The sequence below is a fragment of the Ornithorhynchus anatinus genome, chromosome 10 (genome assembly GCF_004115215.2).
Source record: "Ornithorhynchus anatinus isolate Pmale09 chromosome 10, mOrnAna1.pri.v4, whole genome shotgun sequence".
Taxonomy (NCBI): domain Eukaryota; kingdom Metazoa; phylum Chordata; class Mammalia; order Monotremata; family Ornithorhynchidae; genus Ornithorhynchus; species Ornithorhynchus anatinus.
In genome coordinates this window covers 53,451,030-53,466,692 of record NC_041737.1, presented here as the reverse complement: position 1 = coordinate 53,466,692, position 15,663 = coordinate 53,451,030, and the positions used below count along the sequence as shown (strand labels likewise).

The 15,663-nt window shown below is 68.3% G+C and overlaps 3 protein-coding genes across 3 annotated transcripts; 2 read left to right on the top strand and 1 right to left on the bottom strand.

Moving 5' to 3' along the window:
- Window positions 1–113: 113 nt before the first annotated feature.
- On the top strand, window positions 114–7,082 carry IRF3 (interferon regulatory factor 3). Its single transcript, XM_029073267.2, has 8 exons — window positions 114–378; window positions 2,339–2,507; window positions 2,956–3,035; window positions 3,484–3,547; window positions 5,367–5,423; window positions 6,193–6,561; window positions 6,668–6,786; window positions 6,859–7,082. The coding sequence occupies exons 1-8, from the start codon at window positions 214–216 to the stop codon at window positions 7,060–7,062; spliced, it is 1,227 nt and encodes a 408-aa protein (XP_028929100.1). The 5' UTR covers window positions 114–213; the 3' UTR covers window positions 7,063–7,082.
- Window positions 7,083–7,327: 245 nt separating this feature from the next.
- SCAF1 (SR-related CTD associated factor 1) lies at window positions 7,328–12,554 on the bottom strand. Its single transcript, XM_029072898.2, is given in 13 exon segments — window positions 7,328–7,513; window positions 7,609–7,737; window positions 8,018–8,269; window positions 8,373–8,455; window positions 8,581–9,895; window positions 9,962–10,160; window positions 10,268–11,117; window positions 11,120–11,354; window positions 11,459–11,600; window positions 11,742–11,842; window positions 11,945–12,042; window positions 12,295–12,343; window positions 12,447–12,554. Coding segments are annotated over 13 exon segments (3,747 nt in total).
- Window positions 12,555–13,298: 744 nt separating this feature from the next.
- RRAS (RAS related) lies at window positions 13,299–15,549 on the top strand. Its single transcript, XM_029073279.2, has 6 exons — window positions 13,299–13,367; window positions 14,032–14,119; window positions 14,250–14,352; window positions 14,440–14,548; window positions 14,860–14,978; window positions 15,145–15,549. Exons 3-6 carry the CDS (start codon window positions 14,285–14,287, stop codon window positions 15,233–15,235), a joined length of 387 nt encoding a protein of 128 aa, XP_028929112.1. The 5' UTR covers window positions 13,299–13,367; window positions 14,032–14,119; window positions 14,250–14,284; the 3' UTR covers window positions 15,236–15,549.
- The last annotated feature ends 114 nt before the right edge of the window (window positions 15,550–15,663 follow it).

Genomic DNA, 15,663 nt, shown 5'->3' with positions numbered 1-15,663 from the left:
CCGAAGCCGAGACCCCCCCCCCCCCCCCCTTGGCCCCCCGCCCGGGGTCCCGGGACGAGGAAGCGGCGGCCCGGCAGGGGGCGCTGCGGCGCGCGGCGCTCCCGGAGCGGTCCGGCAGGGGGCGCCGCGGCGCGGGACCGGCCCGGAGGCCCAGCCCGAGGGTCGGGAGGGCTTCGACTTCGGGGGGCTTCGACCGGCTCCCCTTCCCCCTCCATGGGCGCCCCCAAACCCCTCATCGTGCCCTGGCTGCGGGACCAGCTGGACCGGGGGCTGCTGGACGGCGTGGCCTGGACCGACGCCACCCGCACCCGCTTCCGCGTCCCCTGGAAGCACGGGCTAAGGCAGGACGCCCACGACGAGGACTTCCGGCTATTCGAGGTTGGCTGCGCCGAGGATGAGGATTATTATTATTATTAATAATAATAATAATACTGAGAAGGGCAGCGGTTAAGCCCCAGCCGGGTGCCAGGCCCGGCACTGATGATAATAATCCTAAAAAGGGTATTCGTTAAGTCCTCTCTGAGCGTCAGGCCCGGGACTGATAATAATCCTAAAAAGGGTATTGGTTAAGCCCACTCTGGGTGCCAGGGCCGGGACTAATAATAATAATAATGTTAATAATGTTGGTATTGGTTAAGCGCTTACTGTGTGCAGAGCACCGTTCTAAGCGCTGGGATAGACACAGGGGAATCAGGTTGTCCCACGGGGGGACTCTCAGTTTTCATCCCCATTTTCCAGATGAGGTCACTGAGGCCCAGAGAAGTGAAGTGACTTGCCCACGGTCACACAGCTGACGAGTGGCAGAGCCGGGATTCGAACTCATGACCTCTGACCCCCAAGCCCAGGCTCTTGCCACTGAGCCACGCTGCTTATAATACTGATAAGGGTATTGGTTAAGCCCGCTCTGGGTGCCACGCCCGGGACTAATAATAATACTAATAAGGGTATTGGTTAAACCCACTCTGGGTGCCAGGCCCGGGACTAATAATACTAATAAGGGTACTGGTTAAGCCCACTCTGGGTGCCAGGCCCGGGACTAATAATACTAATAAGGGTATTGGTTAAGCCCACTCTGGGTGCCAGGCCCGGGACTAAGCACCCAGGCGGAGCAGCAGCAGCATTAGGGCGAGAGAGGCAGAGGACGGGGCTTCTAATCCCGACTCCTCGTCTGCTCTGCGACCGTGGGCCAGTCACTTCATTTCTCTGGGCCTCAGTGACCCCATCTGGAAAATGGGGATAAAGACTGTGAGCACCCTGTGGGACAACATGGTGGAAGGAGCGTGGCTCAGTGGCAAGGGCCCAGGCTGGGGAGTCAGAGGTCGTGGGTTCAAATCCCGGCTCCGCCGCTCGTCAGCTGGGTGACTTTGGGCCAGTCACTTCACTTCTCGGGGGCCTCAGTGACGTCCTCTGTAAAATGGGGATTAAGACAGTGAGCCAATTTGATCACCTTGTATCGTCCCCGGCGATTAGAACAGTGCTTTGCACATAGTAAGCACTTAAGCTCTGCCACTTGTCCCATGTGTGACTGTGGACGTCACTTAACTTCTCTGTGCCTCAGTTACCTCATCTGTAAAATGGGGATTAAAACTGTGAGCCCCACCTGGGACAACTTGATCACCCTGTATCTATCCCAGCGCTTAGAACAGTGCTCTGAACATAGTAAGCGCTTAACAAATACCAACATTATTAGTATTATTAACAAGTGCCATTATTATTATTACCCCAGCGCTGAGAACAGCGTTTGGTACACAGTAAGTGCTTAACAGATACCAAAATTATTATTATTATTACAAGCAAGTAGGATTGGACACCATTCCTGTCCCACATGGGACTCACAAGTCATTTACTTACCCTTTCGTGAATGTCTGTCTTCCCTTCTAGACCGTGAGCTCGCTGCGGACAGGAAATGGGTCCGTTTATTGTTATATCGTCCTCTCTCAAGCGCCTAGTACAGTGCTCCGCACACAGCAAGCGCTTAATAAATACAATTGACCAAAGGCAGGCTGGGGCCCGGGAGGGCCGGGGTTCCCCCAACCTGGAAAGAGCAAGAGGGCGACGGCTGGAGGGAGGGAAGGAGGCCGGGGAGGTGAGGAGCGGGGTGCGGTACTTGTTAATCCCGGCTCTGCCACTTGTCTGCTGTGTGTGACCTTGGGCAACTCACTTCTCTGGGCCTCAGTTTCCTCACCTGTAAAATGGGGATGGAGACTGTGAGCCCCTCGTGGGACTGTGCTAACCCGATTTGCTTGTAGCCGCCCCAGTGCTTAGTACAGTGCCCGGCAGGTAGTTTAAGTACTTAGCGAATACCGTGATAATAATAATGATCTGTTCGCCCCTCCAGGCCTGGGCTGTGGCTAGCGGGGCATATCGCCCAAACATTGACCAGCGCACTCCATCCATCTGGAAACGAAACTTCCGCTCAGCCCTGAACCGCAAGGGGCTTCGCGTCGTCCAGGACCACAGCCGTGACGCCCAAGACCCCCACAAGATCTATGAGTTCCTGGGTTCGGGTGAGGCGGTGGACTCGGAGGGACTTGGGGGGCAGGAGGAGGAGGGCGGGGGTCTCCGGGGTCTCCATGATGGGGAGGGAGCCTTGGGAGGAGGACTGCAGTGTCCTGAGCACCTCCCGCCCCCCCCCACCCCCTCACGTGCTCCCTCTTGGCAGTGAGCTCATAATAATAATAATAATAATGATAACTGTGATATTTGTTAAGCACTTAGTATGTGCCAGGCACTGTACTAAGCGCTGGGGTGGATACAAGCGAATGGGGTTGGACACAGTCCATGGCCCACGGGGGGTCCCAGTCTCCATCCCCATTTTACAAATGAGGTAACTGAGGCAGTACCTCATCAGGGACAGGGAACGTGGCCGCTAAGCCCCTTTGTTTGTACTCTCCCGAGCGCTTAGTACAGTGCTCTGCACATTGTAAGCGCTCAATAAATGCGATCGATTGATAGAAGACAACGGAACCGCGGTCAACTCATCCGCCAACAGCAGCGGTCCCGAGGAGTTGCAGGACGCCACCGGCTGGAGCCAGGTCAGGACTGGGAGCTCGGGCTAGGATGCCTGGGGTCCCGGAGAAGGTCGGGAACAGGGACCCCAGAACACTAGACTGGAAGCTTCCCGAGGGCAGGGATCGGGTGTGGAACTCCCTCCCTCCTCATATGCGACAGGCGATGACTCTCCCCGTCTTCAAAGACATGTTGAAGGCCTGTCTCCTCCAAGAGGCCTTCCCTGACTAAGCCCCCCATTCCTCTTTTCCCACCTTCTGCGTCGCCCTGATTCGGTCCCTTTATTCATCTCCCCACTGCCTCCCCCAGCGCTTTTGTCCACTGGACCGTACTGTCCCGAGTGTTTAGTACCGTGCTCCGCGCCCAGTGAGCGCTCGGTAAATACCTTCGATTGACTGGGAGTAGTGGGGTGGCTTGAGAACTGGAGCGCAATCCAAATTCTACCCCCCCCCCCCCCATCTTTTTTCATTTCAGGATACTATTCAAGAAGATATTCTAGATGAGTTTCTCGGTAACCTGGCCCTGTCGCCAGCTCCAGGTGGGAGTTGGGGAGGGAGGGAAGAAGTGGGATGGGAATGGGGGAAGACAGGACGTTGGGGCAACCCCCCAGCCCCTCTCAACCCCCATCCTGTTGCTGTCACTGCTGCCTTTTCTGGTGTCACCCACCTGCTTCTTGGAGAATTCCATCTACCCCCAAACCCTCCCTAAAATCTCCCCTACCACGCCCCGGTCCCGCCCCCTCTCCACCTCTTCCATCTTTCCCAACATTCTCTCTAGAGGAGATCTCCTACCTGTTCTCAAAATCCAACCCTCCACCTGCTCATCCCAACCCATTCTTCCGCACTTAATCAAAACACTCTTCCCTCCCTTACTGCCACCTTCAGCTGTTGGCTCTCTAATGGCTTCCTCCCCATGTCTCCCCTCTCCTATTAAAAAAAAAAATCCTCCCTCGATCCCACAGCTCCCTCCAGGTACCGCCCCATCTCCCTCTTACCCTCCCTCTCCAAACGCCTTGAGCGAGTTGTCTACACCCGCTGTCTCAAGTTCCTCTCCTCCGATTCCCTCCTGGACCCCTCCAATCTGGCTTCCGTCCCCTTCACTCCACAGAAACCGCCCTCTCAAAGGTCACCAGTGACCTCCTCCTTGCCAAATCCAACGGCCTCTACTCCATCCTAATCCTCCTCGACCACTCAGCTGCCTTCGACGCTGTCGACCACCCCCTCCTCCCGGAAGCGTTATCCAGCCTCGGCTTCGCTGACACTGTCCTCTCCTGGTTCACCTCCTGTCTCTCTGGCCGCTCGTTCTCAATCTCTTTCGGGGGCTCCTCCTCCGCCTCCCACCCCGTAGCTTTGGGGATCCCTCAAAGCTCAGTTCTGGCTCCCCTTCTATCCTCCATCCCCACCCGCTCCCTGGATGAACTCATTCGCTCCCATGGCTTCGACTATCACCTCTATGCTGATGTTACCCAACTCTACATCTCCAGCCCTGATCTCTCTCTCCCCCTCTGCAGTCACCTTTCCTCCCGCCTTCAAGACATCACTACTTGGATGTCCTCCTGTCACCTCAAACTTACCTTGTCTAGAACAGAACTCCTGGTCTTCCCCCCTGAATCCTCTCGTCCCCAACTTTCCCACCACTGTACTTGGCACCACCATCCTTCCTGTCTCCCAAGCCCATAACCTTGGTGTTATCCTTATCTCCTGTCTCTCCCCACTCCAGTTCTCACTTCACTCTGCTGCCCGGATCATTTTTCTACGAAAACGTTTAATCCGCGTTTCCTCACTTCTCTAGAACTCCCAGCGGTCGCTCATCCACCTCTCACACAGAAATTTCTCACCCTCGGCTTTAAAAAAAACTCCATCCCCTTGCCCCCTCCCACCTCACCTCACTTCTATCCTACTACACCTCAGCGCGCACACCTCACTCTCCTCTAACGGAAACCGTCTTCCTGTGCCTCGATCTCACCTCTCCCTCTGACCTCTCGCCGACATCCTGCCCCTGGCCTGGAACACCCTCCCTCCTCATATCCACCAGACGATGACTCTCCCCCTCTTCAAAGACTCATCGGAGGCACATCTCCTCCGAGAGGCCTCCCCTGTCTTAAGCCCCCTTTTCCTTTTCTTCCACTCCCTTCTGCATTCATCCCCCTCTTCCGGCCCCCCGGCGCTTATGTCCGTATCCATGATTTATGCACGTTAAGGTCTCTCTCCTCCTGTAGACCGTAAGCTCCTTGCGGGCGGGGAATGTGTCTGTTCTATTGTCCTCTCCCAAGCGGTTAATACAGTGCTCTGCACACATTAAGCGCTCAATAAATACAATCGACTGACTGCTTGCCACCCCCACCCCCATATGCCCAGTGCCACGGGAGACAGCACCACCAGCCGATGCACATCAAGTAGCCCAACTCTTTGTCGGTAAGGACTGGGACTCTGCGGGGCCGGGAGGGGAGGAGCTCTGGGGCCAGCAGCGGACCTTGTGGGAAACGTACAGAACCTTCTGGGTGATTCTGGCCGTGTCATTTTAGCCTTTGTGGTCTGAGTTTTCCTCATTTGAAAAGGGGGAGAAAATCCCTATCCTCCCTCCCCCTGTAGGCTGTCGAGTCATAGATGGAACAAGGACTGTGTCTGACCTGTCTCGTCGCTTAGTACCGTGCTTGGCATTCAGTAAGCACTCGAACAAGTACTAGTTGTTAGTAATAGTAACGATGATGACGAAAATCAAAATAATGATGGTATTGGTAAGGCCTTACAATGTGCAGCTGGAACACGTCTCTGTGGAGTAGACACAAGGTAATCAGGTGGGACAGAGTCCCTGTCCCACATGGGACCGGCGCTCTCAATCCCCATTTTACAGACGAAGGACCTGAGGCCCAGAGAAATGAAGCGACCCGCCCGAGGTCACACGGCAGACAGGTGGCCGAGCCGGGATTAAGACCCAGATCCTCCCGACTCCCAGGCCCCCGCTCTATCCACTAAACCACGCCGCTCCCGTTAGGCTTACATAGACCCTAAGCCCGTGACGGGCAGGGAACGTGCCCCGCGGACCCTGTCGTATTCTCCCACGTGCTTAGTATAGTGCTCTGCACGTAGTAAGCGCTCGCTAAATACCGGCGATTGATCGACGGATAGCTGGGCGGGGGACCAGTTTCCTCGGGCGCTCACTCTCCCCTCTCCTCCCCGCCAGAGACGGAATTCGAGGTGACCGTGTTTTACCGGGGCACCCAGGTGGCCCAGGAGCGGCTCCGGGCCCCCGGGGGCCTGCAGGTGGTGGGCCGTCGGGATCAGAACCCGGGGGCGGTGACGGAGCTGGCGCTGCCGGACCCGGGGGTCCTGAGCGACCGGAAGGTGGCCGGCTACGTGCAGAGGGTGCGGGACAGCCTGGTGCCCGGGCTGCACCTCTGGGCGACGCCGACGGAGCTGCGGGCCCGGCGCCGGGGCCACTGTCACGTCTACTGGGGCCGGGGGGTCTTGCCCCAGGAGGACCACCCCCACGGGGTGGTGACCAAGGAGGACGGGGGCAGCTGCCTCTACCACATCAATGAGTTTGTACAGGGTGAGCCTGGACGCCGGGGTCCCTGGAGGGGGGAGCGGAGGGGGAAAGGCAGGGAGGGTGGGGGTGGGTGGGGGAGTCGGGGACTAAGCGGGCCTCTCCTTCCCAGACATGATCCCTTTCCTGAACGGTGGGGGCCGCTCCCCCCAGTACACCTTATGGTTCTGCCTCGGGGAGGTCTGGCCCAACAGAGACCTGCCCTGGAACAAGAAACTTGTCATGGTCAAGGTGAGGTGGGGTTGGGGGCGGGGGGCTGAGGGGAGGCGGGCCGGGCGTCCCTGACCCCAGCCCCGGGCGCAGGTGGTGCCCCTGAGCCTGCAGCTCCTGCACAACATCGGCCGCGACGCCGGCGCCTCCTCCCTGGACGACCGAGAAGTCGACCTGAGGATCTCCGACAGCCTCGGGTCCCTCCCGCTCCCCGACCTCATCACCCTGCTGCAGGACTTCTGCGAGAGCATGGAGACCGAGTCCCCCGCGGACCCCCGGGTCCCCGCTTCCCAATAAAGCAGCCTTCGGCCACCGCGCCCCGCCGTCCGCTCCCTGCGCCGGCGCCCACGGGCCGCTCCCTCTCCTTTCGCTCCCCCGGGCCCGCCTCTCGCCCCCGGCCCCCTCCACCTTCCCTCACAGACGGGACACGAGCCGGAGCGGGGACGCGGAACACGGTTTTATCCGGAGTCGTTACGGAAGCTGGGGGGCGGGGGCGGGGGGGGGGGGACGGGGGACGGCGGGAGGCCGGGGCCCCGGGGGGCCGGCCCCCCGAGGGGCGCGATCACAAGGGAGGGATGGGGAGGGCGGGGGGTCCCTGGTCAGGCGGGACCGGGGGAGGGGCCCGCGCCCCGGGTTCCCCGCCCAGCTTGCGGCCGTGCTTGCGGAAATAGCGGTAGCGCTGGACGTAGGCTCGGACCATGTTGCCCACCTTGACCGGGTTGATCTCCCCGCTCTTGCTGTGGCAGATCTGGGGGGGGCGGGGAGGAAGTGAGGCTCCGGAACCTCCCGGGGTCCCCCCCGCCCGGCCCTCTCCCCCGCCACCCCCGGTGGCTCCCGCCCCACCTTGTGCACAGCTTTCCGCAGAATATCCTTGTACTCGTCCTTGGTGATGTCTTTCTTCTGGTAATAGGGCTTGATGGCCAGCTTCACCTCCTCCACCGCCCGTTCCTGGGTGTGCAGCTTCTTTAGGTACTGCGGGTGGACGAAACGCAAGGGCTGGGTGTTGTCGGGTCCCTCCCCCCGAGTCTAACTGCAATCCCGGCCACTGCAACTGCCCCCACCGGGCTCCCTCTGCCCCGAGGCTAAAAGCCCTCCTGCTCCGGACTCCGGAGACAAAGGCTTAGGGGCGCGCTCAGGTAGGCAGCCGGCCCTAGAGGTGCTAGAGCCGACCCCGCGTCGCCGCTATTCCGTCGCAGCGGGCCCTCGGCCCGGTCCCCGTCCCGCGGGAGCCCTCGGCGGCTCCCCGCCTCACCTTATCGGTGTCCATGTGCCCGTCGGAGCTGCTGCTGCCCTCGCGCTTGCCGGGCTCGGGGCCGAAAAGAGGTCCGTGGGGTCCGGGGGGCCCGGCCAGGCCGGGAGGGGTGGGGGGCGTGGCCCCTCCCAGGGGCAGCCCGCCGTGGTGCAAGTAGCCGGGAGGGACCGGGGGCGGGGGAGCAGCCGACGAGGGAGGAGGGGCGGCCTGGGAGACGGCCAGAGAGGTGGACGGCTTCGTGTGGCTCAGAATCTGGGGGAGGGCGGGGAGAGGGTGAGGACCCGGGCACCCCTCCCGCCCGGGCCCGGCCGCCACCCCCCACCCTCCCCCGCTCCCCCGTCCCCAACCCGCGCACCTGGTTTGTGGCCTGGATCAGTTCCTGGGCTTTGGCTCTGCTGGCCAGGTTGGCCTCCTCCATCTTGAAGAGCAGCGCGGTCACTGGGGGGAGGGAGAGGGGAGGGTGAGGGTCAGGCCGGTGACTGCCCCTCGCGCTCCCGAGGGGCGCGCCCCCCCCCCCCAATTCCACTTCGGGGGGGACACCCCCGCCCCGCACCCCAACTCACAGGCCAGCACGCCACTGGTGGCGCAGTCCACGCCGGCCTGAAGGTTCCAGGGCATCTGGGGGGCGGAGGGCGGGGGGAGAGGGGCCCGCGCGGCGCCCCCGCCCTCCTCGGCCCCGGGGTCCGGGGCTCCGCCCCCGCCCGCGCCAGCCGCGGCGCCGGCGGTGGTGGTGCTGGGGGGCTCGGCCGCGGGCTCCTCGGGCAGGAAGGACACGTCGGGCGTCTTGCAGCTGCTGTCGACCGTCTGGGAGTCGGGGGTGAGGGCGGGGGCGGGCGGGGCGGCCGGCTTGGCTTGCGGGGGGCTGGGCGGCTTGGCCGAGCGCTCCGAGCCGGACCAGGAGGGCTCCTCGCCCCCGCCGGGGGCCTGGGGGCCCCCCTGGCTGCAGCTGTCGGCCTTGGACTTCTTCAGCGTGGCCCCCTTGGGCTTGGCCTTCTTCTTGCGCTTGGCCTCGGCGGGGGCCTTGCCCTTGCCGGCCTTGGCCTTCTTGAGGCCGGCCTTGGCCTTGGCCTTGACCTTCTTGGCCTTGGCCGGGCCGGCGGGGCGGGCGGCCTCCGGCCCGGGGGGCTCCGGCTTCTCCTCGGGCTTGAGGAAGGGCGAGCGGCTCTCGCGGTCGCGGCTGAACTTGACTCCGATGGACCCGGGCGGCTCCTTGCCGGACGTGGTGCTGCTCACGCCCTCGCGGACCAGCACGGCCACCTTGGACTGCAGCTTCACCTTGCGCCCGCTGCCGGCTCCCGCCTTGCCCGCCCCGTCCCGGCGCCCGCCCCCGGCCCCGGCCTTGCCCTTCTTCACGCCTTTGTCCCGCTCCGCCCGCCCCTTGCCCCCGGCCTCCGCCTTCTTGGCGGTCTTGTCCCTGGCGGGCGCGGCCGCCAGGTGACCCCTCCGCCGCTCTCTGTCCCCGACCTTGCCCTTGCCCCCCGGGTCCTCCCGGTCCGAGTAGCTCAGCCCCTCCGAGTCATAGAGGACCTCGCGCTTGGCCCCGGCGGGGCCGGGGGCGGGCGCCGGCGGGGGCGCCGCCGGAGGCCCCGGCTTCTCGGCGCGCCCCACGGTGATGGTGCGCTTGATGGAGAAGAGGTCGTGGTCCGTGAGGTCCTGGATGGACGGGGGCACCACGCCCCGCCCGTCCCCCCGCCGCTTCTCCCGCTCACCGCGGGCCGCCTTGTCCGGACCGGACTCCCGGCGGCCGCTGCCCGGCCGCTTCTCACCCCGTGAGCGCGAGCGCTTCTTCTTCTTCTTGTCGCCGTGGTGGCGGGCCCGCCGCCGCTCCCGCCGCGAGGAGGACGAGCGCCGGCTCCGCCGCCGCCGCCGGCGCCGCTTCTCCCGGGAGCGAGAGCGGGAGCGGGAGCGGGAACGCCGGGCCCCGCCCCCTCCCCGCCGTCCCGCGGGGCTGGGGGCCGGGGACCAGGAGCGGAGGCGCGGGGAGCGAGGGGAGCGCGAGCGATGGCGGGAGGCGCGGGAGCCGGCGGGTCGCCGTTCGCGGGAGCGGCGGGCCTTGGGGTCCCAAGCGGCCTGCGAGGACGAGGGCGGCGGCGGGCCGGGCGCGGCCCCCGCCTCCCTGGCCGGCTTCGGGTCCCGGCTCCGGCTGCCGCGGCCGCTCCGCTTGTGCTCCCGCTTGGTCTTCTTCCGGGGGGCCGGCGGGGGCGAGGCGGGCGGGGCGGCGGCGGCGTCGGAGGCGGCGGGGGGCGGGGCGGCGGCGGCGGCGGGGCGGGCGAGGCCGAGCGCTGGCGGTAGCGCTCCCGCCGCTGGGTCAGGATCTTGCGGCGCAGGTCCAGGCCGCCCCAACGGGACTCCTGCCCGTCGCCCAGGTCCACCTGCAGGGCCCCCTCGCCGTCCGACTCGGCGTGGAGCGACAGGAAGTCGTCCCCCTCCGGCCCCCGGGCCGGGGCCGGGGGCGGCGGCGGGGGCGGGGGCCCGGCGGCGGGGGGCCGGGGGCGGGCCGCCCCGGCCCGGAAGAGGCGGACGGGGCTGTGGCGCTCGTCCTCGGGCTGCACGATCTCCCCCTCCTCGATCTCCGAGTCGTCCCGGGCCGGGCGGACCGGGTAGGGCGCCCCGGCCGCCACCACCTCCAGCGCCACCTTGCCCTCCGGCGCCACCTCGGCCTCCGCCCCCACCACGAAGACCCGGCGCCGGGGGGGGGCGTCCGCCCGGGTGGAGTCGGCTCGGGGCTCGGGGCCGGGGGGCGCGGGGTCCGGGGGGGCGGCGGCGGCGGGGGCCTGGCCGGGGCTCTCGGCCCCCGGGAAGTCCTGGCTCAGGCTGTTGTCGTCGTAGATACCGGCAAGGGTCTCCGAGATGCGGCTGATGCTGTGCGCTAACCGCTCCCCTTCCTCCTCCTCTTCCTCCTCCTCCTCCTCCTCTTCCTCCTCCTCCTCTTCTTCCTCCTCCTCCTCCTCCTCCTCCTCCTCTTCGCCCGGGGAGGGGCTGCCGGCGGAGGAGCTGGGGTTGGAGCCGGTGGGCTCGAACGGGTCGTACTTCTGGGTGGGGGGCTCCTTGCCCGGCGAGTAGGCCTCGTCCGTGGGGTGGAAAGGGTCGTAGATGTCCTGGGCGTGGGGGGGCTGGGGCGGCCGCTGGGACGAGGAGGCCGAAGAGGAGGCGGAGGAGGCGGAAGAAGAGGAGGAGGAGGAAGAGGAGGAGGAGGAGGAGGAAGAGGAGGAGTCGGCCTTCTCCAAGGGGGGGGGCCGGGCGCTGGCTTTCCGGGGGGCAGCCCCCTCCGGCCGCCCCCTGCTCCCCGGTGCCCAGCGTCACCAGGGGGTGCGGCGGCAGCGACCGGGGGCGGGGGCTAGACGGGAAGCCTGGGGGCGGAGGAGCGAGATGAGGCGGCGGGGGCGCGGGGGGGACCCGCCCGGCGCTGAGAAGAGCCCCCCCCCCCCCTCCACCCGCGACCCCCGCCCGCCCGTCCCCGGTACCTGTCTTCCCGGACCTCCCCGGGCGGGCCCGGGGCAGCAGGCGGGCGGCCGACAGCGGCCCCGCGTCCCCCATGCGCACCTCGGCCACCAGCTCCAGCTCTTCCCCGGCCTCGTCCCCGCTGGTGGCGTGGGGAGGGATGGAGACGTCAGCGGGCGGTCCCCGCCGGGCCTTCGCCCGTCCCCCCGGCCCCGAGCAGGGGCCGCCCCGCTCCCCCGGCGCTCCTCTCCCCCTCCCGCCCGGGGCTCCCGGGCCCACTCACTCCAGGGGGAGGGCTTCCAGCCGGGCCGGGACCCAGGCCTCCGGGGACTCCAGGACGCCCACCAGTCCGGCTAGGAGGCTGCCGGCCGCCAGGCCGATGACCTGGGAGGGGACGGAGGAGGCGGCGGCCGGTCAGGACGACCCGACGGAGGGCGGCCCCGTCCTTCCCTCCCTCTCTCCCTCGCGCCCCCGCGCTCTCCGCACCGCGGCGGGGTCGGCGGGGTCAGCCCGGCCGGTGGCGCCCGGGGCGGGCTCGGTCCGGGGGCTGCGGCAGCGTCTCCGGCGGGGTCCCCGGGAGGCGTCTGAGGAAGACGGAGAGACGGCGGTCGGGGAGCCGGGCCTCGCCGGGGCGGCTCCGGGCCCCGCTCGGCGCCGCGCCTCGTCGTCCGTCCCGGTCCCACGTGGCGCCCGATGACGGCGGGACGGGGGCGACGGGCCGGAGCCCGGCCGTCGGACCCCCATCGATCCCGGAGGCTGGAGCGGGGCCCACCCGGCTGGGGGTCCCCCGGGGGTGCGTCCCCCCCGCCCTGCGCCCCCCACCCCCTCCGACCGACCTTTGTTGCGGGGTCCATCGTCCGGCCGTCGGGCGGGGCGGAGGGTCATCTGCGGGGGGACACGGCGGGGGTCGGGGGCGCGTCGGGCCCGGCTCCCCTCCCCCCCCGCCCCGGGCCCCGCCACGCGGCCCGGTGGGTCCGGGGGGTCTCACCGGCAGGGCGACGGAGGGCGGCGGCTGGGGGTCGTCGTCGGGGGTCCCGGCGCGGTCGGGGGTGTGGGGGCCGCGGCCGGGCCCGGCCTCGTCGTCCTCCTCCTCCATGGCCGCCGCGGGCTCCACCCTGGGGACGGTCCTGTCATCGGCCTCCCCCCCCCGGCCCCCGCCCGGGACCCCCCGCCCCCCTCCCCCCTCCCCCCCCCGCATAGGCGGCGCCCCCCGGCAGGACCGGCCCCCGGCAGGACCGGCCCCCAGGGCGCCCCGGCGGTCCTCCCCCCGCACCCCGCCCTCCTCCCCGGCCGTACCTCCGCCCCGCGGCCCGCGGGAAGGCCCCGGCCCCCGGGCCCCGCTCCCTCCCGGCCCTATAATAACAATGGGCGGCGGGGCCTCGCGGGCCGGGCCCCGGCCGCCATCTTACCCCGCCGCTCGGGCTGCGGCTCCGGCCCCGGCGGGGAGGGGAGGGGAGGGGGGGAGGAGGGGAGAGGAGGGGAGGGGAGGGGAGGGGGGAGGGCGCCGAGGGCGCGCGGGGGACGACGGGACTTGAAGTCTTCTGGGCGGCCCAGGGCCTTCAGGCCAGCGGGCCGGGGACTCGCTCTCCCGGCGGCCCGCGCGCCGCCCGGCGCTAGGGCCGCCGGGAGATGTAGTCCGCCCGGCCTCGGGAGAGGGAGCCCGGCCGCGGGGACCAGAGGGGGAGAGGGGAGGAGAGGGGAGGGGAGGGGAGGGGAGGAGAGGTCCGCCCCACAGTGCACCGCGCGGGAGGGACTGCCCGGCGCGCGGCGCCCGGGGCCGACGGGAATTGTAGTCCGGCCGCCCGCGGGACATATAGGGCTGAAAAATGTCCCGGGCCGCACGGCGCCGCGCGGGGGCCCGGGGCCCGAGGGGGGCGGGGGAAGATCCGCCTCCCGGTTGAGGATTGCGGTGAGGGCTCACGGGCGGGGGGAGGGGAAGGGGGCGGGCGGCCCCTCCCCCATCTCTCACACACACACACACACACACTCTCTTTGGTCCCGGTTTGGGCGGGGGGCGCTTCGGCAGGCGGGGTCCGGGGCCCAGGTGGAGGGGGCGTGTCCTCCCCGCGGCCCCGCCCCCGCCCCCGCCCCCGGACGGAAGCGCGCGAGGCTCAGGAATGATGGAGCGGAGCGGCGTCCGGGGGCCGGTCCTGGCCCGCCCCGCCTCGCCCCGCCCCGGCCCGCCCCGCCCCATTCCGCTCTCCGGGCGGCAGCGGCGGCGGGATGAGCGGGCGGGCGGCGGCGGCGGCGGCGGCGGCGGGTCCCGGGGATGCCGGCGTCCCCCCCGGCGAGGAGCACAAGCTGGTGGTGGTCGGGGGCGGCGGGGTGGGCAAGAGCGCCCTGACCATCCAGTTCATCCAGGTGGCGGGCGGCGGGACGGGAGGCGGAGGAGGAGGAAGAGGGAGGGGTCCGGGGCGGAGGGGTCCCGGGGGTCCCGGGGGTCCCGGGGGTCCCGGAGCCGAAGGAGGAAGCGCGGGCGGGGCGGCGGGAAGGGACGGGAGCGGGAGCAGGATGTGCGGGGTGCGGGGCCCCCGCCTCACCGCGCCTCCCTCCTTCCTTCCCTTCCTCTCCAGTCCTACTTCGTGTCCGACTACGACCCCACCATCGAGGATTCCTACACCAAGATCTGCCCGGTGGACGGCCGCCTGGCCCGGCTGGACAGTGAGGATGGGGACGGGACGGGCCGGGGCGGGGCGGGGGGCGGAGGGGACCCGGGCCCGGGGGGCGGGAGGCCCGGCTCGGCTCGGCTCGGCCCGGCCCGGCCCAGCCCGGCTCCCGCTTTTCCCCCCAGTCCTGGACACGGCGGGGCAGGAGGAGTTCGGGGCCATGCGGGAGCAGTATATGCGGGCGGGACACGGTTTCCTCCTCGTCTTCGCCGTCAACGACCGCCCGAGGTGAGAGCGAGCGCCCGCCGGGGCCGGGGCCGGGGCCGGGACCCCCGCAATCCCCCCGTCGCCATCCGCCCCGCTCTGTCTCCGCAGCTTTAACGAGATCGGCAAACTCCACACCCAGATCCTGCGTGTGAAGGACCGAGACGACTTCCCCATGGTGCTCGTGGGGAACAAGGCCGACCTGGAGGAGACCCGGCAGGTCGGGAGCCCCGACGCCCCCCGGCCCCCTCCCCGGGGTGGCCCCCGGCCCGGAGGCCTCGCCCCTTGCCCCTTTCGGTTGGGCCCCCGGGGCCCGTCCGTGCCCTCGGCCCCGCCCCCCTCGGCCGCCCCTCCTCCCCCGGTCCCGGCCCGCCCTTTGGCCCAGAAGCCCCGCCCCGCCCCGGCCCGCCCCTCCCTTCCTCCCTCCCTCCCTCCCTCTCTCCCTCTCTCCCTCTCTCCCTCTCTCCTTCTCTCCTTCCCTACCGCCGCCGCCTTAGGTCTCCGGTGTCCGCCGGTCCTTCCGGCCCACAGGTGCCCCGGGACGCGGCGCTGTCCTTCGCTCATTCCCACCGGCTGCCCTACCTCGAGGCCTCGGCCAAGCTCCGCCTCAACGTGGACGAAGCCTTCCACCAGCTCGTCCGCGCCGTCCGGTCAGGCGCTGCCCCGCCCCCAGCCCCCCCGCCCCCCGCTCCCTGCCCCGGGTGTCCCCTGCCCCTGGTGTCCCATGCCCCTGTACCGGGTGCCCCCTGCCCGTGTGCCCCCTGCCCCGGGTGCCCCCCGGGCTCACCACCCCATCCTCCTCCGCTGCCCCCTTAGGAAGTTCCAGGAGCAGGAGTCGCCGCCCACCCCTCCGGCACCATCTGGGAAAAAGACGGCGGACGGGGGCTGCCCCTGCCTCCTCCTCTAGCTGCACCTCCGCCCCCGGCCCACCGCCCCTCACCGCCTCAAGTGCCTCCGTGGACCCTGTCCGTCCTCTCCACAGAAACACTACATCCTCTCCCTCCCTCCCATCCCGCCCCTACCCGAAGCCTGGGACCGGGGGCGGGGGGGGGGACGGGGGAGGGGGCGCCGAGACCCTCCCCCGCCTCCGGGCCCGGGCCGCCTCAGTGCCTCTCGTCCGTCCGCGCACCGGCCTGGGGGATGAGGAGAGGGTCTGGCACCTGCTCACAGCTGTATATACCTCCTCGAACCTCCAAATAAAGTCACCCACTCCGATCACTACCGAGGTAGTACCGGACTTGGATGGGGGGGCCTGGGAGCCGTGGGGATGGAAGAGACAGGCTTGGGCTGGGAATTCAGCTAGCTTCCTGCCTGGGAGGAGGGGGAGTGATAAGA